The sequence below is a fragment of the Salmo trutta genome, chromosome 4, assembly GCF_901001165.1.
Source record: "Salmo trutta chromosome 4, fSalTru1.1, whole genome shotgun sequence".
NCBI lineage: Eukaryota > Metazoa > Chordata > Actinopteri > Salmoniformes > Salmonidae > Salmo > Salmo trutta.
The window spans coordinates 24,196,635-24,219,352 of NC_042960.1; the positions used below are offsets into that span (position 1 = coordinate 24,196,635).

The window sequence follows — 22,718 nt, forward strand, 5'->3', positions numbered from 1 at the left end:
CATGGATTTGGATATTGATGCTGTTGCCGCTTTGCCAGCACTATAGATGCCGGTTCAGTCGCACGTGAATTCTCCCGTCAGCCTTATGTGAATAGTTCCAGCAACAAGCAAGTGGTGATGTCTATGAAATTGATCTGATATAGGCTGTAGTGTAGGAATGTTAAGCAATGTTCATGTTTAATAGCAGCACTATAAATAACAGCATTCACAAGCTTCACATGTGCAACTTTGCTATTAGTTGGAGGGAAGAAAATCCCACATGGCAGCAGTTGGTTTGACAAAGTATTGTTTGTCTGTTGCCGGAGGTCATGATAGGTCATGATTGTCAGACAGTACAGTAGGAACACAACAATGAGTCAGATATTTCACCGGATGTATTAATGTGAAGCGTCCAGTTGGCGTTTCCTCTCCCTACCAAATATGGTATTGAGGAAGCCCAGTAGAAGGTGGAGCGAGATGGATTTTGCCAGAAATTCTGCTAATTTTATCATTGAAACATTTGATCGCCATACAGTTTTCTGTTTCCAAAACTAAAATCTGTAACAGAGAGGACTGCGTTTTGTTGACTTTACCCTTTGCCAAAGTTTTTTAAAAATGCGTTGTTTAGGAGTGCAAGTGCGAAATGAGTTACTGCACACACGCACTTCAAAGTGGGCGTTCCCTAACGGAAATATGGAAATAAATGCTAGAACGCGCCAATAGGATTTCCATAGCTGGTGCTTGTTCTGCACACTCCGATTAATTTATTACCATTGGAAACGACAGGCTCTGGTCTAGCTTGGGTTAGTTATAAAAAAAATCTGGTTTGAAGTTGGGCAGAAACTGCTTCTCCAGTAGAAATCCCGCATCAGGCGATGTTGGTGGCGACGTTGGCGAGCTAAATGCATGCGTAGAACGGACTCTCGCGCCAAACTGCGCATGTGCAAGCCTTCAACTCAAATGCACCACTTAACTATAAAGTAATTTGTGACGAAAATGAACACGTGTCAGTTTCGCACTTTCACGAGGTTGGAATAATAACGTGTTGAACTACTTAAAACATTGTTAGAATCCAGGTTGTGCCTTTCGATTTTGAGAAAAGTAACAACTAAGGAATACTTATTGACGTATCTCATTGAAGTCTCAAACCCGGCCTGGTCTGTTTGGCAAGCTTTCCCGGAAGTCTCGCGATGTTGCGCCTCGGTTTAGAAACTCTGTCATAGAGAGTGACTTAAGCTAGTTGGCCGACTAGCATGTTAGTAAAGAAAGTACTTCGCTGCAAATATTTCATAAGGATATTGGCCTATACAGTCCTGTGACATTTAACGAAGACTAAGGGCTTATTTTTAAGTGTCGGACAGGAAACGGACGGCTGGTAACGTTACAGTACAGGTAAATTAGCAATCGCGCTAACGCTGTCTAGCCAGCCAACTAGGTACTTGCAAGCTAGCTAACGTCAACAAAAATAACATGTTGTTGGAGAAAGGTTACAAACTCTAGATATGTAACTAGTTATGATGCATATTATTTCTTACATTTTTGCCATAATGTAAATGTTTAGTCCTTGACCAAGGAGGCACAGCTAGCCCGTTGACGTTAGTTAAATTGAAAACGTGTTGCAGCACTGTTGGGGCTGTTCGCGAGCCAGCTAGGCCCAAAACGTACCAGACGAGATGTTTGATTGTATGATCTAGTCAGTAGCCTAGCCTACATATTTGCGTGGCTTGGTCACTTAATTTCAACAGATGGATGGATATTTTATGCACAGCAACTAGGTAAGTAAAATGGAGCTAGCTAAAATCTGTGCATGACAGTTGATGGTACGTGAAGTGTACAGGGAGACGCAGGGTTGCCAGGTGAAGTAAAAATGTTGAGCCCATGACCACTCAAAGCCCGTCCAAAAGGCTTGGAAAAACTAGCGCACATTTTTTTGACAGCATGGGAGGAGTTGCCATATCTCTACAATAAACCCTTTTTCTGTAACGTTATTGAGCCAATGAAGGAATATCATAGTAACTTGTAACGACATTAGAAGCAAAATTCGGGTTACCTCTAAATAATAATAATTGCAAGTTATGACGTTGCAACCTCTTAAGGATTGGACCCTTTAAAAAAAAAAAAAAATACAAATAATCGCCTAAAACTACATACCCAAATCTAACTGCCTGTAGCTCAAGACCTGAAGCAAGAATATGCATGTTCTTGATACCGTTTGAAAGGAATATAACGCATTAGATCTGGTAAAAGATGGGTTCCCCCCCCCCCCCCCCCCATCTTTGAAATGCAAGAGAAAGGTCACACTGTATTATTCCAGGTTAGGTGCAATTCTGTATTTGCCAAGTTTTAGACTGATCCAATTAACCATTGCATTTCTGTTCAAAATGTTGTATCAAGACTGCCCAAATGTGCCTAATTGGTTTATTAATTCATTTTCTAGTTCAGAACTGTGCACTCTCCTCAAACAATAGCATGGTCTTTTTTCACTGTAATTGCTTCTGTAAATTGGACAGTGCATTTAGATTAACAAGAATTTAAGTTTTCCGCCCATACCAGATATGTCTGCCCTGGGAAATCTTCTCGTTACTTAAAACGTCATTCTAATCACATTAGCGCACGCTAGCTCAACCGTCCTGAGGTGTATGGTATATGGCCAATATACCATGGCTAAGGGCTGTTCTTAAGCATGACACAATGCGGAGTGCCTGGATACAGCCCGTCAGCCATGGTATATTGGCCATATACCCCAAACCCCCGGGGTGCATTATTGCTATTATAAACTGGGTACCACTGTGATTAGAACAGTAAAAAGTAATGTTTTGTAATACCCGTGGTATATGGTCTGATATAGCTTTCAGCCAATCAGTATTCAGGGCTCGAACAAGGTTTATAAATGTAAATAAATCCCCTTTGCGCATGTTGCGTAACTATAGATAAATCCGACAGGAAATCTCTGAGCAAGAAACACTTGGATGAACATAAAAAAACTGTTAGGCTATTTTCTGGCAATTATATGCCAGATATTAAGGCTACAAACCGTTATAAATGGCCCATTTGCAAGATTGACTTGTAATTTCAAGAGGCATAGGCTACAGACTAAAATCTGTGTTTATGAATGCAATTACATTTTGCTGTAGTTTGCTTAGCTTAAGGCGGGTATCCTATAGCCCCTGATAGGCCTACATCTCATTTCAGATAGTCTACAGTATCCTAGACAAGATGTAGGCAAGATATAAACTGAATGATTTAGCAGCTTGCTTAGCTCAAATTAAGACTAATTTATTAATGAATAAGAGGTGCTTGTTTCCCAATAGCCTGCTTGAATAGGCTACTGAGGATGGGGTCATAATTTCAATCAATGAATTGCATTTTAATAATATGTATATGAACTGAATATGCTTGTCAACAACAGCCAGTGTTTATTTTTTAATTTTTTAATTTGTTTTACTTGTAGCCTAATCTGACAACTGTTACATCAATCTAATGCATTCATAATAACACAAGGCTACAACAATAAACTGTTGTAGGCTATTTATTAAATTGCTTTGCCAGGTCCAGGTAGGCTACACAAGTGACACAAAATGATTTGCAATGACTCCAGTGATATTGTCATTCCAACATATTTATTGTATGAAATGGTAGCCTACAATGGCATATACATTTAATAGTCTAGTTGATGGCCAGCAGAGGCAAATGTATAATTCTCCACATTTAGCCTAATGTCAGTTACATTGAGGACTTTTCCCCATAAGAAGAACCACGTGAAGGAGTTTCATAACTTCCATTTCAAATTTCCACTCAGGTAGCCCCGGAGAGGCAAATGTTAATGCTGTCGTCTGGACTCATACACAAGTATATTTGCCTCTCTTCACCACGCTTTGAGCAAACTGACATCAACAAAAGAATGCATCGTACAAAATGTACATGTTCATATTTTCAAAAGACTCAAATTTCATTTTATTAAAGTTGTACACCATTATACTGATAATTTGCTAAAAAGTACTATTTATTTGAATGTACTATTATACCCCAGGCATACTAATGAGGCAACCACCATTCCTGACATAACCAGACAGGTAACAAAATGAACGCCAGCTAACTAGGCACATTAAACATGAAATTCAAAAATGTCACATTTGACAAAATACCTGTATGGAATGGCTACAAATCCAAGGCAAACAATGCTGCCATCTGGACCCTCATACTCAAGTATATTTCCCTGACAAAAGATAGTAAAGAATACCGTGAGAAAATCATCAGAAAACTCACGGTCTGTACCTGAAAGAGACCCTCTCTCTAGCTGGGCTAGCCTTGCAAAGTTGCACTCGAAAATTATCCCCATTCACGCAAATATATATTCCTACCGACAGTAGTGCAACAAGACTACATCTATTTAATGTTTTTGTGCATTTGTGAACATTCACATTCAAAAGACAAATAAACATACATAAACACCTTTCTTCATCACACTTTGAGCAAACTGAGGAGTAAAAGCATGGCTCCTGTTGATGGCATCACATCACAATTTAGAAGATAACTACAATAAAATAGTTATCTTGAATGTAGTGTAATACATCTCAAAATAACCTTTTAAATAAATGAGGGATTTTCTGTGAAATACAAAGTATATGTTACACCTGTTACACTTTGTCTCCATTGTTTCTTGATGTGCATCAGTTCTAGCATAGTGTTTTATGGAAAAAAGGGTTAGAAATAGGTGTCTCCCTAATGACAGTCTAAATGGCCTACATTCAACTGGTAAAAAGTTGTCACAACGTGCACGCGTGCTGCTTTCTGTCCTCTCGCTCACATGACTCAGCCAATAACTGTGGTGCTCTCTTAACAAACACACACAAACCCCTCCGGCCCTCCCCACCAATCACTCACTCAGCATCAGCCTGCCTCATTGCCTGACAGTCAGCAACAGGTCACAGTGAAATATACAGTACCAGTCAAAAGTTTCGACACACCTACTCATTTCAGGGTTTTTCTTTATTTTTACTATTTTCTACATTGTAGAATAACAGTGAAGACATCAACTATGAAATAACACATGGAATCATATAGTAACCAAAAAAGTGCTAAACAAATCAAAATATTTTATATTTGAGATTCTTCAAAGTAGCCACCATTTGCCTTGACAGCTTTGCACACAGAAGTATATATTTTTAAACCTGCATATTTAGCTAAAATAAATCCAGATTAGCAGGCAATATTAACCAGGTGAAATTGTCATTTTGCGTTCATTGCACGCAGAGTCAGTGTATATGCAACAGTTTGGGCCGCCTGGCTCGTTGCGAACTAATTTGCCAGAATTTTACGTAATTATGACATAACATTGAAGGTTGTGCAATGTAACAGGAATATTTAGACTTAGGGATGCCACCCGTTAGATAAAATACGGAACTGTTCCGTATTTCACTGACAGGAAAAACTTTTTGTTTTCGAGATGATAGTTTCCGGATTCGACCATATTAATGACCTAAGGCTCGTAATTCTGTGTGTTATGTTATAATTAAGTATATGATTTGATAGAGCAGTCTGACTGAGCGATGGTAGGCAGCAGCAGGCTCGTAAGCGTTCATTCAAACAGCACTTTCGTGCGTTTGCCAGCAGCTCTTCGCAAATGCATTGCGCTGTTTATGACTTCAAGCCTGTCAACTCCCAAGATTAGGCTGGTGTAACCGATGTGAAATGGCTAGCTCGTTAGCCGGGTGCGCGCTAATAGCGTTTCAAACGTCACTCGCTCTGAGACTTGGAGTAGTTGTTCCCCTTGCTCTGCATGGGTAACGCTGCTTCGAGGGTGGCTGTTGTCGATGTGTTCCTGGTTCGAGCCCAGGTAGGAGCGAGGAGAGGGACGGAAGCTATACTGTTACACTGGCAATACTAAAGTGCCTATAAGAACAATCAATAGTCAAAGGTATATGAAATACAAATCGTATAGAGAGAAATAGTCCTATAATTCCTATAATAACTACAACCTGGGCAAGGAACTTAAACGTTAGTTTTTTTACATGGCACATATTGCACTTTTACTTTCTTCTCCAACACTTTGTTTTTGCATTATTTAAACCAAATTGAACATGTTTCATAATTTATTTGAGGCTAAATTGATTTTATTGATGTATTATATTAAGTTAAAATAAGTGTTCATTCAGTATTGTTGTAATTGTCATTATTACAAATAAATAAATAAATTTTAAAAAACGGGCGATTAATCGGTATCGGCTTTTTTTGGTCCTCCAATAATCGGCATCGGCGTTGAAAAATCATATTCGGTCGACCTCTAACACTAACCCTATAAAGGTGTATGTGTATCAATGTATTCTTTTTGTTTTTTGAAAATGATTTCTCACTGATATGAAATATAAGGTCCTTATGCTGCCATAACCATACCGCAAGCGATGCGTGTTAATGTTCTGATCGATCGTCGGGGCTCTCAAAGTACTGAGTAAAGGGTCTGAATACTTATATAAATGTGATATTTCAGTTACAATTTTTTTTGCAAAAACAACAGTTTTTGCTTTGTCATCATGGGGCATTGTGTGTAGATTGATGAGGGGGAAAAAACTATTTAATACATTTTACAATAAGGCTGTAACGTAACCAAATGTGGAAAAAGTCAAGCGGTCTGAATACTTTCCAAATGCACTGTATATCACATTTTTGCCTACATTGTAAAATTGTCAACTTCTGGAGCGCATAGGGCTCTGGTCAAAAGTAATGCACTGAATAGGGTGCCATTTTGGACGCAACCTTTGTCCACCCAACTCTGACTCTCCTGACTCCTCCTTCCCCCAGGTGTCCTGCTGCAATGTCAAGGCGGAGCAGGAACAGCCGGGCGTGGCGTTACGTGTGGAGTGGAATACGTCGAGATGCTGATTCCCGGGCGCTGGTACTGGCCTCAGAAAGTGAGGAGTGCGGCTACGAACGCTTACAGGTAAGGGTCGGTTTGTGACGGACGTAGTCCAGGGGTGTGAAACTCATTCCATAGAGAAGATTGTCTTCTGGTTTTTGTTATTTCCTTTGTTTGTGTCCAATTAAGACCTAGACAACCAGGTGAGGGGAGTTCCTAACTAATGAGGGACCTAAGGCAAGTTGTTCAATCAAGTACAAGGGAGGAGCGAAAATCCGCAGACAATTGGCCTTCCGTGGAATGAGTTTGACACCTGTGACGTAGACGGTTCCATTGTGCCAGAAAAGCGGAGTCAAGTACAGCTGACAATTTTGAGCACTGTTATGTACTGTTTGTGGCCTCTGCAGTACAGTGACTCAGACTCTGAGCCAGACTACCGTCCTGTGGTGCCACCGGTCCCCAGTGCCGTGCCCGTTACCGGAGAGTCGTACTGCACCTGCGACTCCCAGGCCGAGCCCAGCTACAACCCACGTCTCCGGGGCTTCCACCGCATCAAAGACTGCCACTGTGGAGAGGAAGACCAGGGTGAGGACTGGAGGGGCAGAGTGGGGAACTAGGGTTGTGTTCAGAAGGGTTACACCGTAGCAAAACGTTTTGAAGTGGAAAGTGAGCATTTTTTATAGGTCAAGTTCAGGTAGTCCCTTCAGGTATTTCACACTGTTTCTGAGGGTTTTCTTCTGTTTCATGCCCAGGCTGTATCAGGGAGTTCCCAAAGTGAAGCTCTCACCATTATTTGCTTATTAAAATATCTTAAGTGTCTGAAATGTTGGAAGTCAACTGTCATTTGATCCACTGACCTCTTGACATTGCAGACTTCGACTGGGTGTGGGATGACAGTAACCGCTCCACGGCCACGTTGATGACCTGCGACAACCGCAAAGTCAACTTCCACACGGAGTACAGCTGCGGCACAGCAGCCATAAGAGGCTCCAAGGAGCTGGCAGATGGACAGCACTTCTGGGAGATCAAGATGACATCACCAGTGTACGGGACAGACATGGTGAGGCTCTGCCCATCATTACTCAGGAGACAGCATTCATTCATTTATTCCAGCCATTACTATGAGCCTGTCCTCTGATTTCTCTCTTTACCAGCCTCGTCTGCTGGGGGTTGGTGCTTAGGCTTGTAAGACCTTAGGAAGTTTAGTGGTTTCTCTTTCCTAAAGTTTATTTTGTGAACCTTTTTCATATTGTATGATGGTGAGCATGTTGATTACTGTTCTATTTTGATGTTATGTTGTTAAGGTGAACATGTTGAATGAAGACTCTTCGATGTTGTGTAGATGGTAGGCATCGGAACCTGTGACGTGAGCCTGGATAAGTACAGACATACCTTCTGCAGCCTGTTGGGGAAAGATGACGACAGCTGGGGTCTCTCCTACACTGGTAAAACCATATAATCCATCAGATAATCCTTATCACAAACAGACCTGGGTTCATATCGTATTCTTTCAAATACTTTGTGTTTGATTGAGCCTGCCTGTAGTGGTGCCTGCTCTGCTGGACAGGGTTTTCACTTTTGGAACTGTTAGCAGTTGATGTTATTCTTTAACCTCTCTGGGCTGTCCCACCTACTCAACAGCCAGTTGAATCCCATGGCGCGTTATTCAAATACCTTAGAAATGCTATTACTTCAATTTCTCAAACATATGACTATTTTACAGCATTTTAAAGACAAGACTCTCGTTAATCTAACCACACTGTCCGATTTCAAAAAGGCTTTACAACGAAAGCAAAACATTAGATTATGTCAGCAGTGTACCCAGCCAGAAATAATCAGACACCCATTTTTCAAGCTAGCATATAATGTCACATAAACCCAAACCACAGCTAAATGCAGCACTAACCTTTGATGATCTTCATCAGATGACACACCTAGGACATTATGTTATACAATACATGCATGTTTTGTTCAATCAAGTTCATATTTATATCAAAAAACAGCTTTTTACATTAGCATGTGACGTTCAGAACTAGCATACCCCCCGCAAACTTCCGGCGAATTTACTAACAATTTACTAAATTACTCACGATAAACGTTCACAAAAAGCATAACAATTATTTTAAGAATTATAGATACAGAACTCCTCTATGCACTCGATATGTCCGATTTTAAAATAGCTTTTCGGTGAAAGCACATTTTGCAATATTCTAAGTAGATAGCCCGGCATCACAAGGCTAACTATTTAGACACCCAGCAAGTTTAGCCTTCACCAAACTCCGATTTACTATTAGAAAAGTTTGATTACCTTTGGTGTTCTTCGTCAGAATGCACTCCCAGGACTTCTACTTCAATAACAAATGTTGGTTTGGTCCCAAATAATCCATTGTTATATCCAAATAGCGACGTTTTGTTCGTGCGTTCAAGACACTATCCGAAAGGGTAAATAAGGGTTACGAGCACGACGCATTTCGTGACAAAAAAAATCTAAATATTCCATTACCGTACTTCGAAGCATGTCAACCGCTGTTTAAAATCAATTTTTATGCCATTTTTCTCATAAAAAAGCGATAATATTCCGACCGGGCAATCGTTTTTTATTACAAAGAGAGTGAAAGTTAAAGCATGCTATCCCCTCATGCACGAGCCTCAGTCTGATGGCCCTCTGATAGAGCACTTGCCAAACGCGCTAGTGTGTTTCAGCCTGGGCCTTGAATTACGTCATTCGGCTTTTTCCCGGGTTCTGAGAGCCTATGGGAGCCGTAGGAAGTGTCACGTCATGCCAGAGATCCCCTGTTTTTGTTAGAGATTATCAAGGAGGGCAAGAAATGGTCAGACAGGCCACTTCCTGTAAGGAATCTTCTCAGGTTTTGGCCTGCCAAATGAGTTCTGTTATACTCAGACACCATTCAAACAGTTTTAGAAACTTTAGGGTGTTTTCTATCCAAAGCCAATAATTATATGCATATTCTAGTTACTGGACAGGAGTAGTAACCAGATTAAATCGGGTACGTTTTTTTATCCGGCCGTGCAAATACTGCCCCCTAGCCCCAACAGGTTAACAACACAAACCCCATAGTAAATCAGGGGGAGGAAAATAGGTTTATTCAAAGAGGTTACATTACATTTACATTTAAGTCATTTAGCAGACGCTCTTATCCAGAGCGACTTACAAATTGGTGCATTCACCTTATGATATCCAGTGGAACAACCTCTTTACAATAGTGCATCTAAATCTTTTAAGGGGGGGGGGTTAGAAGGATTACTTTATCCTATCCCAGGTATTCCTTAAAGAGGTGGGATTTCAGGTGTCTCCGGAAGGTGGTGATTGACTCCGCTGTCCTGGCGTCGTGAGGGAGCTTGTTCCACCATTGGGGTGCCAGAGCAGCGAACAGTTTGGACTGGGCTGAGCGGGAACCGTGCTTCCTCAGAGGTAGGGGGGCCAGCAGGCCAGAGGTGGATGAACGCAGTGCCCTTGTTTGGGTGTAGGGCCTGATCAGAGCCTGAAGGTATGGAGGTGCCGTTCCCCTCACAGCTCCGTAGGCAAGCACCATGGTCTTGTAGCGGATGCGAGCTTCAACTGGAAGCCAGTGGAGAGAGCGGAGGAGCGGGGTGACGTGAGAGAACTTGGGAAGGTTGAACACCAGACGGGCTGCGGCGTTCTGGATGAGTTGTAGGGGTTTAATGGCACAGGCAGGGAGCCCAGCCAACAGCGAGTTGCAGTAATCCAGACGGGAGATGACAAGTGCCTGGATTAGGACCTGCGTCGCTTCCTGTGTGAGGCAGGGTCGTACTCTGCGAATGTTTTAGAGCATGAACCTACAGGATCGGGTCACCGCCTTGATGTTAGTGGAGAACGACAGGGTGTTGTCCAGGATCACGCCAAGGTTCTTAGCACTCTGGGAGGAGGACACAAGGGAGTTGTCAACCGTGATGGCGAGATCATGGAACGGGCAGTCCTTCCCCGGGAGGAAGAGCAGCTCCGTCTTGCCGAGGTTCAGCTTGAGGTGGTGATCCGTCATCCACACTGATATGTCTGCCAGACATGCAGAGATGCGATTCGCCGCCTGGTTATCAGAAGGGGGAAAGGAGAAGATTAATTGTGTGTCGTCTGCATAGCAATGATAGGAGAGACCATGTGAGGATATGACAGAGCCAAGTGACTTGGTGTATAGCGAGAATAGGAGAGGGCCTAGAACAGAGCCCTGGGGGACACCAGTGGTGAGAGCGCGTGGTGCGGAGACAGATTCTCGCCACGCGACCTGTCAGGTAGGACGCAATCCAAGCGTGGGCCGCGCCGGAGATGCCCAACTCGGAGAGGGTGGAGAGGAGGATCTGATGGTTCACAGTATCAAAGGCAGCAGATAGGTCAAGAAGGATGAGAGCAGAGGAGAGAGAGTTAGCTTTAGCAGTGCGGAGAGCCTCCGTGACACAGAGAAGAGCAGTCTCAGTTGAATGCCCAGTCTTGAAACCTGACTGATTAGGATCAAGAAGGTAATTCTGAGAGAGATGGCAGGAGAGCTGGCCAAGGACGGCACGTTCAAGAGTTTTGGAGAGAAAAGAAAGAAGGGATACTGGTCTGTAGTTGTTGACATGGGAGGGATCGAGTGTAGTTTTTTTCAGAAGGGGTGCAACTCTCGCTCTCTTGAAGACGGAAGGGACGTAGCCAGCGGTCAAGGATGAGTTGATGAGCGAGGTGAGGTAGGGGAGAAGGTCTCCGGAAATGGTCTGGAGAAGAGAGGAGGGGATAGGGTCAAGTGGGCAGGTTGTTGTGCGGCCGGCCGTCACAAGACGCGAGATTTCATCTGGAGAGAGAGGGGAGAAAGAGGTCAAAGCACAGGGTAGGGCAGTGTGAGCAGGACCAGCAGTGTCGTTTGACTTAGCAAACGAGGATCGGATGTCGTCAACCTTCTTTTCAAAATGGTTGACGAAGTCATCCGCAAAGAGGGAGGAGGGGGGGGGGGGGATTCAGGAGGGAGGAGAAGGTTAAATCATAGATGTTATGCTGAGAGGTAAATGTTAGATGGACGTTCCTTCCCTGTCCTCAGTGATTCTCTCCACAGAACAAAGGGACAGGATGTAGTTTTATAACCCAGCCCTAGCCTGTTGTTGGCCAATTAGAATTCCTTGCAATAAAACTGGGCCAATGGCAAAATAACAAGTATCCTATTTCAGGTTGGACCAATGAGAACGTGCCACACATAGGAATGTCAGTCCTGAACTCATAGCTAACAGATGTTGAACTGAAAACCAACTATTTCCATTGATAATTCCATATTGACTGTTAATACTCTTGACTTCTCGTCCTCTGCGTTGTGTATTTATCTTCGAAATATTCTTACACTCCCCCCTAGACCATTTTAAAAAGAAATATACTTAAAATTTATTTTTAGAAAATAATAAAAAAAACATGAAAAAATATACAGTATAAAAAACATTAGCAGTAAGCATAAAATCATTCACATTAAACACCTTGCATTTCTATAGAACACAAAGGCCATATTTTACTTGTTGTTACAATAAGATATCGATTTCAAACAAAGTTATAGAAAATAAGTATTAACCGGTGTAATGATGTAATGATTCATTCATTCAATTCCAGCCATTACTATGAGCCCTTACGATTCCTACCACATCCTGTATTAGGAGGGAACAAAAAAAGACCATAATATTCAATTGTCCTATTGGCAAGGTAATCATTTACCAAGTCTTTTAAAAGTGATCTGCTCTTCCACACTGGTATCAGTCCCACATAGATAACTATTCGAAATTATTTTCTGAAAGTCTGCCGGTAGTGAGGAATTCTTCTTCCTTTCTAATTCTTCCATTCCACTGGTTGATAAGGACTTCTCTAGTGAACACTTCACCAGTGATCTTGTATCATTTCAAGTACAGTCCTTGGGTCAAGGGATATTGCTTCAGACTGTAGATTCTAGTAACCTGTAACGAAGGAAACAAAAAAGTGAAAGTAACATGTCCTGGTTTCAAGAGAAATTGATATTTCACATAGATTTCCCTAAGTAAGCATGTCCTGATTTTCAGGAAGAAGTTGGATATTTCAGCTAGATATCCCTAATATGATGACTGTATAACATAGAAGCATATCAGGTTCTGATCATCTTACTATGCTTCTTCACCCAAGATTGGCCCCCGATTTGCTAATCAATCAGTTCTTTATTCTCCAGGCTCCGCTTTGTCATCAACATGGACAACCTTGCAATGAGTGACATGTATTCATCGTGATTTTACATGGACTTGTACTGCTGACCTCGTTATGAGCAGAACTTGATAAGGACCTTCCCATTTTGGCCCTAATGTCTCTGTTAAATATTTTTTTACCATCACCCACTGTCCTGGTACTACGTCATGTCCCCCCTCGGGACTTATTCAAATCAAAATCAAATCAAATTTATTTATATAGCCCTTCGTATATCAGCTGAAATCTCAAAGTGCTGTACAGAAACCCAGCCTAAAACCCCAAACAGCAAGCAATGCATGTGAAAGAAGCACGGTGGCTAGGAAAAACTCCCTAGGAAAAACTCCCTAGAAAGGCCAAAAACCTAGGAAGAAACCTAGAGAGGAACCAGGCTATGAGGGGTGGCCAGTCCTCTTCTGGCTGTGCCGGGTGGATATTATAACAGAACATGGTCAAGATGTTAAAATGTTCATAAATGACCAGCATGGTCAAATAATAATAATCATTGTAGTTGTCGAGGGTGCAACAAGCACGTCCGGTGAACAGGTCAGGGTTCCGTAGCCGCAGGCAGAACAGTTGAAACTGGAGCAGCAGCATGGCCAGGTGGACTGGGGACAGCAAGGAGTCATCATGCCAGGTAGTCCCGAGGCATGGTCCTAGGGCTCAGGTCCTCCGAGAGAAAGAAAGAGAGAATTAGAGAGAGCATATTTAAATTCACACAGGACACCGGATAAGACAAGAGAATACTCCAGATGAAACAGACTGACCCTAGCCCCCCGGCACATAAACTACTGCAGCATAAATACTGGAGGCTGAGACAGGAGGGATCAGAAGACACTGTGGCCCCATCCGATGATACCCCCGGACAGGGCCAAACAGGCAGGATATAACCCCACCCACTTTGCCAAAGCACAGCCCCCACACCACTTATTCCCCACGCCTCTTGTACTTGTCTGTCTGCTTCCGCTACTGCATTAGAGAGTTGTATGCAATAGTTAAACATTGTGTCACTCATAAAGTGAACGTCTGATTTTCTTAAATCTAACGTGCCTGTCACTATCACATTGTCCATTGTAGTGTTCTAATTCTCAGGATAAAAAAACTCAACGGACACTATGAAAGCCCTCTCTCCCTCAGTGAAGTGACATGAATAAGTATATTTCATATTCTCAGAACCCAACCGTACTAACTGCCCAGCCTGCCTTCCTCACACCCCCCTCCACAACGCTTGATCCGTCTCTGTATAATATAAACTCAGGGTTTTCCAACGGATGACTCTTAATAAACCCATCAGAGAGTTGATCCAAAACCAACTCACAACAGTCGTGTTCAAGTAATGTGGTTTATGGAGGAAGCATCAGAGTAGCTGGATTACATGGTGTGCCACATTGTATGATGATGTTAGGAGCCTCCACAACTTTAGTAGAGCCATAGCTTTCTTTGCTAATGGGATATTGTTTTGTGCAAGGTGGGGCAACACCTGTCAAGCACACTCCTGTTGCTCTCATCTTCTTGCCCATGTACTGAGGACTATAGGTCGACCGATTTATGATTTTTCAACGCCGATACTGATTATTGGAGGACCAAAAAAAGCCTTGCTAGCCTTGCAAGCCGAAGAACACCATCCCAGCCGTGAAGCACAGGGGTGGCAGCATCATGTTGTGGGGGTGCTTTGCTGCAGGAGGGACTGGTGTACTTCACAAAATAGAAGAAATCATGAGGAAGGAAAATTAAGTGGATATATTGAAGCAACATCAAGATGACAGTCAAGAAGTAAAAAAAAAAAAAAATGAAATTTCCATCCCTAACTATAACATTTTTCGACAAGATAGAACTGGCAAAGGGGGCGGTGTTGCAATCTACTGCAGAGTTCTGTCTTACTATCCAGGTCTGTACCCAAACAATTCGAGCTTCTACTTTTAAAAATCCATATTTCCAGAAACAAGTCTCTTACTTACCGTTGTCGCTTGCTATAGACCACCTTCTGCCCCCAGCTGTGCCCTGGACACCATATGTGAAATGATTGTCCCCCATCTATCTTCAGAGCTCGTGCTGCTAGGTGACCTAAACTGGGACATGCTTAACACTCCGGCCATCCTACAATCTAAGCTTGATGCCCTCAATCTCACACAAATTATCAATGAACCCACCAGGTACAACCCCAAATCTGTAAAAACGGGCACCCTCATAGATATCATCCTAACCAACTTGCCCTCCAAGTACACCTCTGCTGTTTTCACCCGAGATCTCAGCAATCACTGCCTCATTGCCTGCATCCGTAACGGGTCTGCGGTCAAACGACCACCCCTCATCATTTCAGTGAGCAGGCCTTTCTAATCGACCTGGCCCGGGTATCCTGGAAGGATATTGACCTCATCCCGTCACTAGAGGATGCCTGGTTATTCTTTAAAAGTGCCTTCCTCACCATCTTAAATTAGCATACCCCATTAAAAAAATGTAGAACCAGGAACAGATATAGCCCTTGGTTCTCTCCAGACCTGACTGCCCTTAACCAGCACAAAAACATCCGTTTGCGTTCTGCATTAGCATCGAATAGCCCCCATGATGTGCAACTTTTCAGGGAAGTTAGGAACCAATATACACAGGCAGTTAGGAAAGCTAAGGCTAGCTTTTTCAAGCAGAAATTTGCATCCTGTAGCACAAACTCAAAAATGTTCTGGGACCCTGTCAAGTCCATGGAGAATAAGAGCACCTCTTCCCAGCTGCCCACTGCACTGAGGCTAGGAAACACTGTCACCACCGATAAATCCACTATAATTGAGAATTTCAATAAGCATTTTTCTATGGCTGGCCATGCTTTCCACCTGGCTACAGCCCTGCACCCCCCAGAGCAACTCGCCCAAGCCTCCCCACTTCTCCTTCACCCAAATCCAGATAGCTCATGTTCTGAAAGAGCTGCAAAATTTGGACCCCTACAAATCAGCCGGGCTAGACAATCTGGACCCTCTCTTTCTAAAATTATCTGCCGAAATTGTTGCAACCCCTATTACTAGCCTGTTCAACCTCTCTTTCGTATCATCTGAGATTCCCAAAGATTGGAAAGCTGCCACGGGGAGACACTCTAGACCCAAACTGCTACAGACCTATATCTATCTTACCCTGCCTTTCTAAGGTCTTCGAAAGCCAAGTTAACAAACAGATTACCGACCATTTCGAATCCCACCGTACCTTCTCCGCTATGCAATCTGGTTTCAGAGCTGGTCATGGGTGCACCTCAGCCACGCTCAAGGTCCTAAACGATATCATAACCGCCATCGACAGAAGACATTACTGTGCAGCCGTATTCGTCCACCTGGCCAAGGCATTCGACTCTGTCAATCACCACATTCTTATCGGCAGACTAAACAGCCTTGGTTTCTCAAATGATTGCCTCGCCTGGTTCAGCAACTACTTCTCTGATAGAGTTCAGTGTCAAATCGGAGGGCTTGTTGTCCGGACTGGCAGTTTTTATGGGGGTTCAATTCTCGGGCCGACTCTTCTCTGTATACATCAATGATGTCGCTCTTGCTGCTGGTGAATCTCTGATCCACCTCTATGCAGACAAAACCATTCTGTATACCTCTGGCCCTTCTTTGGACACTGTTAAAGATAAGATTCTCCTTAATCTAACCACAGTGTCCGATTTCAAAAAGGCTTTACGGCAAAAGCAAAACATTAGATTATGTTAGGACAGCACCAAAACAAGAAAAACCACACAGCCATTTTCCAAGCAAGCAGAGGCATCACAAAAAACAGAAAGTCAGCTAAAATCAATTACTAACCTTGGATGATCTTCATCAGATGACAGGTATTTGTAGTTGTCCCAGAACTAAGATATGCATAAATCTAGAATCGGCTTCCTATTTGGCAACAAAGCATCCTTCACTCCCAGGACTCAATATTACAAAATACATGTATGTTTTGTTCGATAAAGTTCATATTTATATCCATAAACCCCATTTTACATTGGCGCGTTATTCCCACCAAAACTTTCGGTGAATGAGCACATCAATTTACGGAAATACTCATCATAAACGTTGATAAAATTTACAACAGTTATTGAAAGAATTATAGATATACTACTCCTTAATGCTACCGCTGTGTCAGATTTTAAAATAGCTTTTCGGCGAAAGCACATTTGTCAATATTCTGAGTACAGAGCTCAACCATCAAGCAAGCTATACAGATACCAGCAAAGTTCTGGAGTCAACTAAACTCAGAATTAGTATTATAAATATTCCCTTACCTTTGCTGATCTTGGTCGGAATGCACTACCAGGACTCCTACTTCCACAAGAAATGTTATTTTTGTTCAAAATACCTCCGTTTTGTTTGTGCGTACAGATCACTATCCAAAGGCATAACACGTGTGCGTAAAAAAGAGACAAAAAGTCAAATAGTTCCATTACCGTTCGTAGAAACATGTCAAACGATGTTTGTAATCAATCCTTAGGGGCTTTTTAAAATAAAACGTTGATAATATTCCAACCGCACAATAGCGTATTCGTTACAGAAGAAAAAGAATGAGCGGCACGCCAGCGTGAATGCTCAGTAAACAACGCACTGCTCCCAGGCAGTCCACTGATGGACTGAGCTCCTATTCTCTGCCCAGTAACAGGAGACGCATGAAACACGTTTCTAAAGGCTGTTGACAGCCAATGGAAGCCTTAACCTGTTGGGGCTAGGGGGCAGTATTTACACGGCCGGATAAAAAGAAATCAGCCAAGACCTCAGAAAACATATTGTAGACCTCCACAAGTCTGGTTCATCCTTGGGAGCAATTTCCAAATGCCTGAAGGTACCACGTTCATCTATACAAACAATAGTATGCAAGTATAAACACCGTGGGCCCACGCAGCCATCATACCGCTCAGGAAGGAGAAGCGTTCTGTCTCCTAGAGATGAATGTACTTTGGTCAAAAAGTGCAAATCAATCCCAGAACAACAGCAAAGGACCTTGTAAAGATGATGTTGTTTACAACGTCGTTCTAGTCACATTATGCATATTACGAAACAACTGTCCCGATCCCGTAGAGGTTGAAGGGATACTTTGGGATTTTGGCAATGAAGACCTTTTATCTACTTACCCAGAGTCCGATTAACTCGTGGATATCATTTTTATGTCTCTTCGTCTAGTATGGTTTTGACTAGAATGAATACAGCTTTTGTCAGATTTGACTTTACGTAGCAGTATGGGAGAATTGGGTTAAGGTTATGAAAAGGCTTAGGGTTAGCCAAAATGCAACAAAATAACTTTTGATGTCAATTTAACAAAAGCTGTTTAGCAATGACCATGCAGTATGAAGGTAGGTAGTTTCGCGAGCCAATGCTGACAGGAAGTCTACAGGTACAGCAGCTGTTCCCATAGACTTCCAGTCATTGTGCTAACACTAGTTGGCATTTTATGATGAGCTAACTGGAGTGGAAAATTCCCGAAGGGAGCAAAGATATCAATGTACCATTTCCAAATAATGTTGGGCAAAAAAAATATATTTTGAGGTGGTTGAGAATTGACTGTTTCTCCATTTAACCCACATACAAATTAGCATAGTTAGTAGCCGTTGGGGATCCCTTAACAGTACCCTTCATCTGGATAAAGAAATTGTTTTGAAACATGAAATAATTGTGTGTTGTTTTCCCATTATAATAATAATAATAATGCTAATATGGTTATCCTCTAGGTCTGTTGCATCATAAAGGAGACAAGGTGAATTTCTCCTCACGTTTCGGCCAGGGCTCAATCATCGGAGTGCACCTGGACACATGGCATGGAACACTCACCTTCTTTAAGAACCGCAAGTGCATAGGTAATTACAGGGGTCACAGGTCAAGGGGACCAGGTGGGTTGAGTAGTGATCAACATATAGTAATTTAACTACGTTTTGCATTAGCTTGGTGGTAGTTGAACTAAATTTCAAATCTTGGTAATATTTTCACTAGTTAATTACTTTTTTGCCATGTAGCGTTGTAGTTAACTACTGGAACTACACACTACTATTTTGGGCAAAAAGATAAGAAAATATGGGTGAAGTAGGCAAGAATTTCCTTTCTTTTACGGCATCAAACATGCCTAATTTTCACTTGAAACAGTTTTTGTCATTAATAGGCTAAATTACACATTCTGTTTACATTTCACTGTTCTTGCAATTTGTAGTCTGACATTTCAGATTTAGATATCATTTATCACAAAGTAGTTTGAACTACTTTTTCAAATTAACTTTAGTTAAGTAAACTATATTTTTTCTTAAAGGAAAATTACACCCCAAAATATATATTTTGGTATTTGCTTGATTAGTCCTTTGTTGATATAGTCCCAAAATGTTTTGCGTGCCAGCAATCAAGTTATAGAAATACTGCTGGTAAGATCATTTTTGGGTGTTTTCCTTTAAGGGTAGCTTAACTTCCTCCAGTGTGAAGTAATTGATAACTTGGTAAACTATATTTTCAGGGTAGCTTCCCCAACACTGTATGTTAGATTGGTGGTTGGGCATTAGGGGCCAGTTTCTCAGACACTGATTAAGCTAAGTCCTGGGCTACAATGCATGCTTTATGTTAAATCTCCATTGAAAGTGATTTCTAGTCCAGGACTAGGCTTGATCTGGGATGGGAAAACCAGCCCTATAAATCACTTCAAGACCTAATTAACATGGAACCTACCTAGGATTTCTCATATTCCCCCTCTGCATGTACCCAGCTAGTTACCCCTGTGCTGCGCCTAGTCTTATGCTTGTGTGTGACGTTGGGTAATTTGACAACAAATGGATACATTTCCATTCTAAACTGGACAATAAAATGTATATTCTATTCTGCAGGCGTGGCGGCTACAAAGCTACAGAACAAGCATTTCTACCCCATGGCGTGTTCCACAGCAGCCAAGAGCAGCATGAAGGTGATCCGCTCCTGCTTCACGCCCACTTCCCTGCAGTACCTGTGCTGTGCTCGCCTCCGCAAGCTCCTCCCTGAGTGCCCAGACACCCTGAGCGTACTGCCGCTGCCCCCTGGCCTGCGCCACCTGCTGCACAATAAGCTGGGCTGGGTCCTCCGCCTCAACAACGGCCTCCTGGGAGCTCCAGGGAGGGGGGGCTTGGGGTCTGACTTGCCCCCTACGCCCCCCTTGGCCGGGGCCTTGTCCTCTGAAAGCGATGACTCTGAGGGGTGTTCGTCGGACCCTGAGGCATGTCAGAGGAAGAGATGTCGTTGGACGTGACGGGAATCCGACGTGACCCCCAATGTAAACACATGGGGTGTGTCCTAAATTACACCCTATTCCCTATATATAGTGACCTACTGGTCAAAGACCCATAGGACTCTGGTCAATAGGGTGCCATTTGGATGCAGCCATGAACTGGACTGGATCCCTGCCCCCTCCCTGAGACACACTCAAGTTATAACCCCTTACACACACACACACACACACGTTACAGTTAATGGTGATCCCAGGACCTAGGGACAGTGTTGTGGGAACATTTAATCAAGATCAAATGAATGTGGCACTAAGACCTATGGCCAAACTTTAGTGTACATTAACAGTATATGCAACAACAATGATGACATCAATGAAAAGAGACCAAGTGCAGCATTATGTGGATTGTCACCATGCTTTCTCCTTGTACATGAAAAGCTGGTTGGATTGCTGTAAGAGTGGCCCATAAGGCCCTATTTTAAGTTTCTGTTTTAGCTGACCGAAGAACGAAGTTGAGTCCAGAGAGTAGTCACAATTTGTTGCACTTTCACATCTCCATGACAACATTTATTTGTTACTTTTTTCCTCCCTCTTTGTTGTGCCTTTGTCTGGTCCTGGCACGAAAATCCAAACAATCCATGTTACATTATTAATGCAAGGTGTAAATAAGACAAGACTCGCACTCAAAATTTGAAATTTTCTAAATAGGAGAGAAGGCCTGCTTTGGAGGTAGTCCTAGTCAGATTTATTGCATGTAAAACATGACCTTCAACAACTATCCTAGCTGGAAGACCATCCCTAGATCAATGTTGATGGAGTCTGTCTGACCAATGGTTAAAGTGATGCAATTTGGCGAGAGCTTACGTTTGTATGTCATTCGCTGTTCTCTAATGAAATCATAACTTCATTAGGCTGGCATTAACACTGGAATTTAATCAAAGTTTTGGAAAATCTATGGGAAAATGTTCTGTTCTTGCTCTGCAAGAATACACAGTTCAAGTAATGCGTTTGACAGTTTTGAATACTCAGTGAAACAAAGTTATTTTGTTGTTAATTGGCACATTTGTTTCAGAGCAGGAACAATCTTTTATTTTGTTTAGATCAGCTTGACAAATGAATTATTTTTGTCATATCGACACCAGACATGGCATCAACATGTATTTTTTATTTATTTATATTTATTTTTTAACTAAATGTTTAGGGGGGGTTCTGATGTATTTTTCACTCAATACTGCCGTCGTATTAGATATGGGTTGAAGCGGTGATGACTGTTACACATACACACACCATCTATGTTGAACTGTGAGTTGTCATGCACCATTCTTATACTGACCTCCCTGTTATGCTCTCCTTCTGCTTGATGGTTGACTCGTTTTGTCTGTTAGTTAGACATTTGATTTTGTTGTCGCGTGCATTTGGTTGGAACCCCCTGTGCGTCCAATGGTTGGGTTGCAGACAGTGTACTGAATAAAGAAGGCAAAAGGGGTAGAAAAGGGGTGTCCACATATTATAATATATAAATATATCTGTGTTTTATTATTTTTCAGTGTACAATGTTGTTTATTTTATGCAGCAAAGCACTTGAGTATATACAGTGCATTCGGAAAGTATTCAGACCCCTTGACTTTTCCCACATTTTATTTCCTAGAGCTGGCCGGACGAGTCTTGGTGGTTCCAAACTAGTTACATTTAAGAATGATGGTGGCCACTGTGTTCTTCAATGCTGCAGACATTTTTTGGTACCCTTCCCCAGATCTGTGTCTCGACACAATCCTGTCTCGGAACTCTACAGAAAATTCCTTCGGCCTCATGGCTTGGTTTATCCTCTGATATGCATTGTCAACTGTGGGACCTTATATAGACAGGTGTGTGACATTCCAAATCATGTCCAATCAATTGAATTTACCAATTTTCGGGGCTCCCGAGTGGCGCAGCGGTCTAAGGCACTGCATCTCATTGATCGAGGCGTCAATACAGACACTCTGGTTCGAATCCAGGCTGTGATAGGGAGTCCCATAGGACGGCGCACAATTTGCCAGCGTTGTCTGGGTTTGGCCGGTGTAGGCCATCATTGTAAATAAGAATTTGTTCTTAACTGACTTGCCTAGTTAAATAAAAGTAAAATCAAATTTAAAAAAAATACCACAGGTGGACTCTAATCAAGTTGTAGAAACTTCTCAAAGATGATCAATGGAAACAGCTCAATTTTTAAGTCTCATAGCAAAGGGTCTGAATACTTATATAAATAAGGTATTTGTTTATTTTTAATACATTTGCAAAAATGTCAAACCTTTTTGCTTTGTCATTAGTGGTATTGTGTTTTTTAAATCCATTTTAGAATATGGCTATAATGTTGCAAAATGTGGAAAAAGTGAAGCGGTCTAAATACTTTCTGAATTCACTGTATAAACGGGATATATAAATGGATCTTCTATGTAATGTTCATACTGTATGTATAGGCCTTTATTCTTCTCTTTCTCTCTAATTATGTCTTTCTCTACAATAATC

At 42.2% G+C, this 22,718-nt stretch overlaps 1 protein-coding gene across 2 annotated transcripts; it reads left to right on the forward strand.

Annotated features, from left to right (window-relative positions):
* Positions 1 to 974: 974 nt before the first annotated feature.
* LOC115192106 (SPRY domain-containing SOCS box protein 3) lies at positions 975 to 21,703 on the forward strand. 2 transcript variants are annotated; one of them, XM_029750241.1, is made up of 7 exons: positions 975 to 1,371; positions 6,778 to 6,916; positions 7,240 to 7,417; positions 7,705 to 7,892; positions 8,175 to 8,277; positions 18,709 to 18,834; positions 19,840 to 21,703. In XM_029750241.1, exons 2-7 carry the CDS (start codon positions 6,791 to 6,793, stop codon positions 20,232 to 20,234), a joined length of 1,116 nt encoding a protein of 371 aa, XP_029606101.1. In that variant the 5' UTR covers positions 975 to 1,371; positions 6,778 to 6,790; the 3' UTR covers positions 20,235 to 21,703. The 2 variants fall into 2 exon arrangements, with proteins under 2 accessions (XP_029606101.1, XP_029606100.1); XM_029750240.1 differs by lacking the exon at positions 975 to 1,371 and adding an exon at positions 1,400 to 1,754.
* The last annotated feature ends 1,015 nt before the right edge of the window (positions 21,704 to 22,718 follow it).

Excerpts from the sequence above, each read along its gene's own strand:
- LOC115192106 (XM_029750240.1), top strand. The coding sequence starts at position 1,729 with ATGGATATTTTATGCACAGCAACTAG. Across the intron at positions 7,893-8,174 it reads CAGTGTACGGGACAGACATG|ATGGTAGGCATCGGAACCTG; the intron begins GTGAGGCTCTGC and ends GATGTTGTGTAG. Across the intron at positions 18,835-19,839 it reads TAAGAACCGCAAGTGCATAG|GCGTGGCGGCTACAAAGCTA; the intron begins GTAATTACAGGG and ends TCTATTCTGCAG.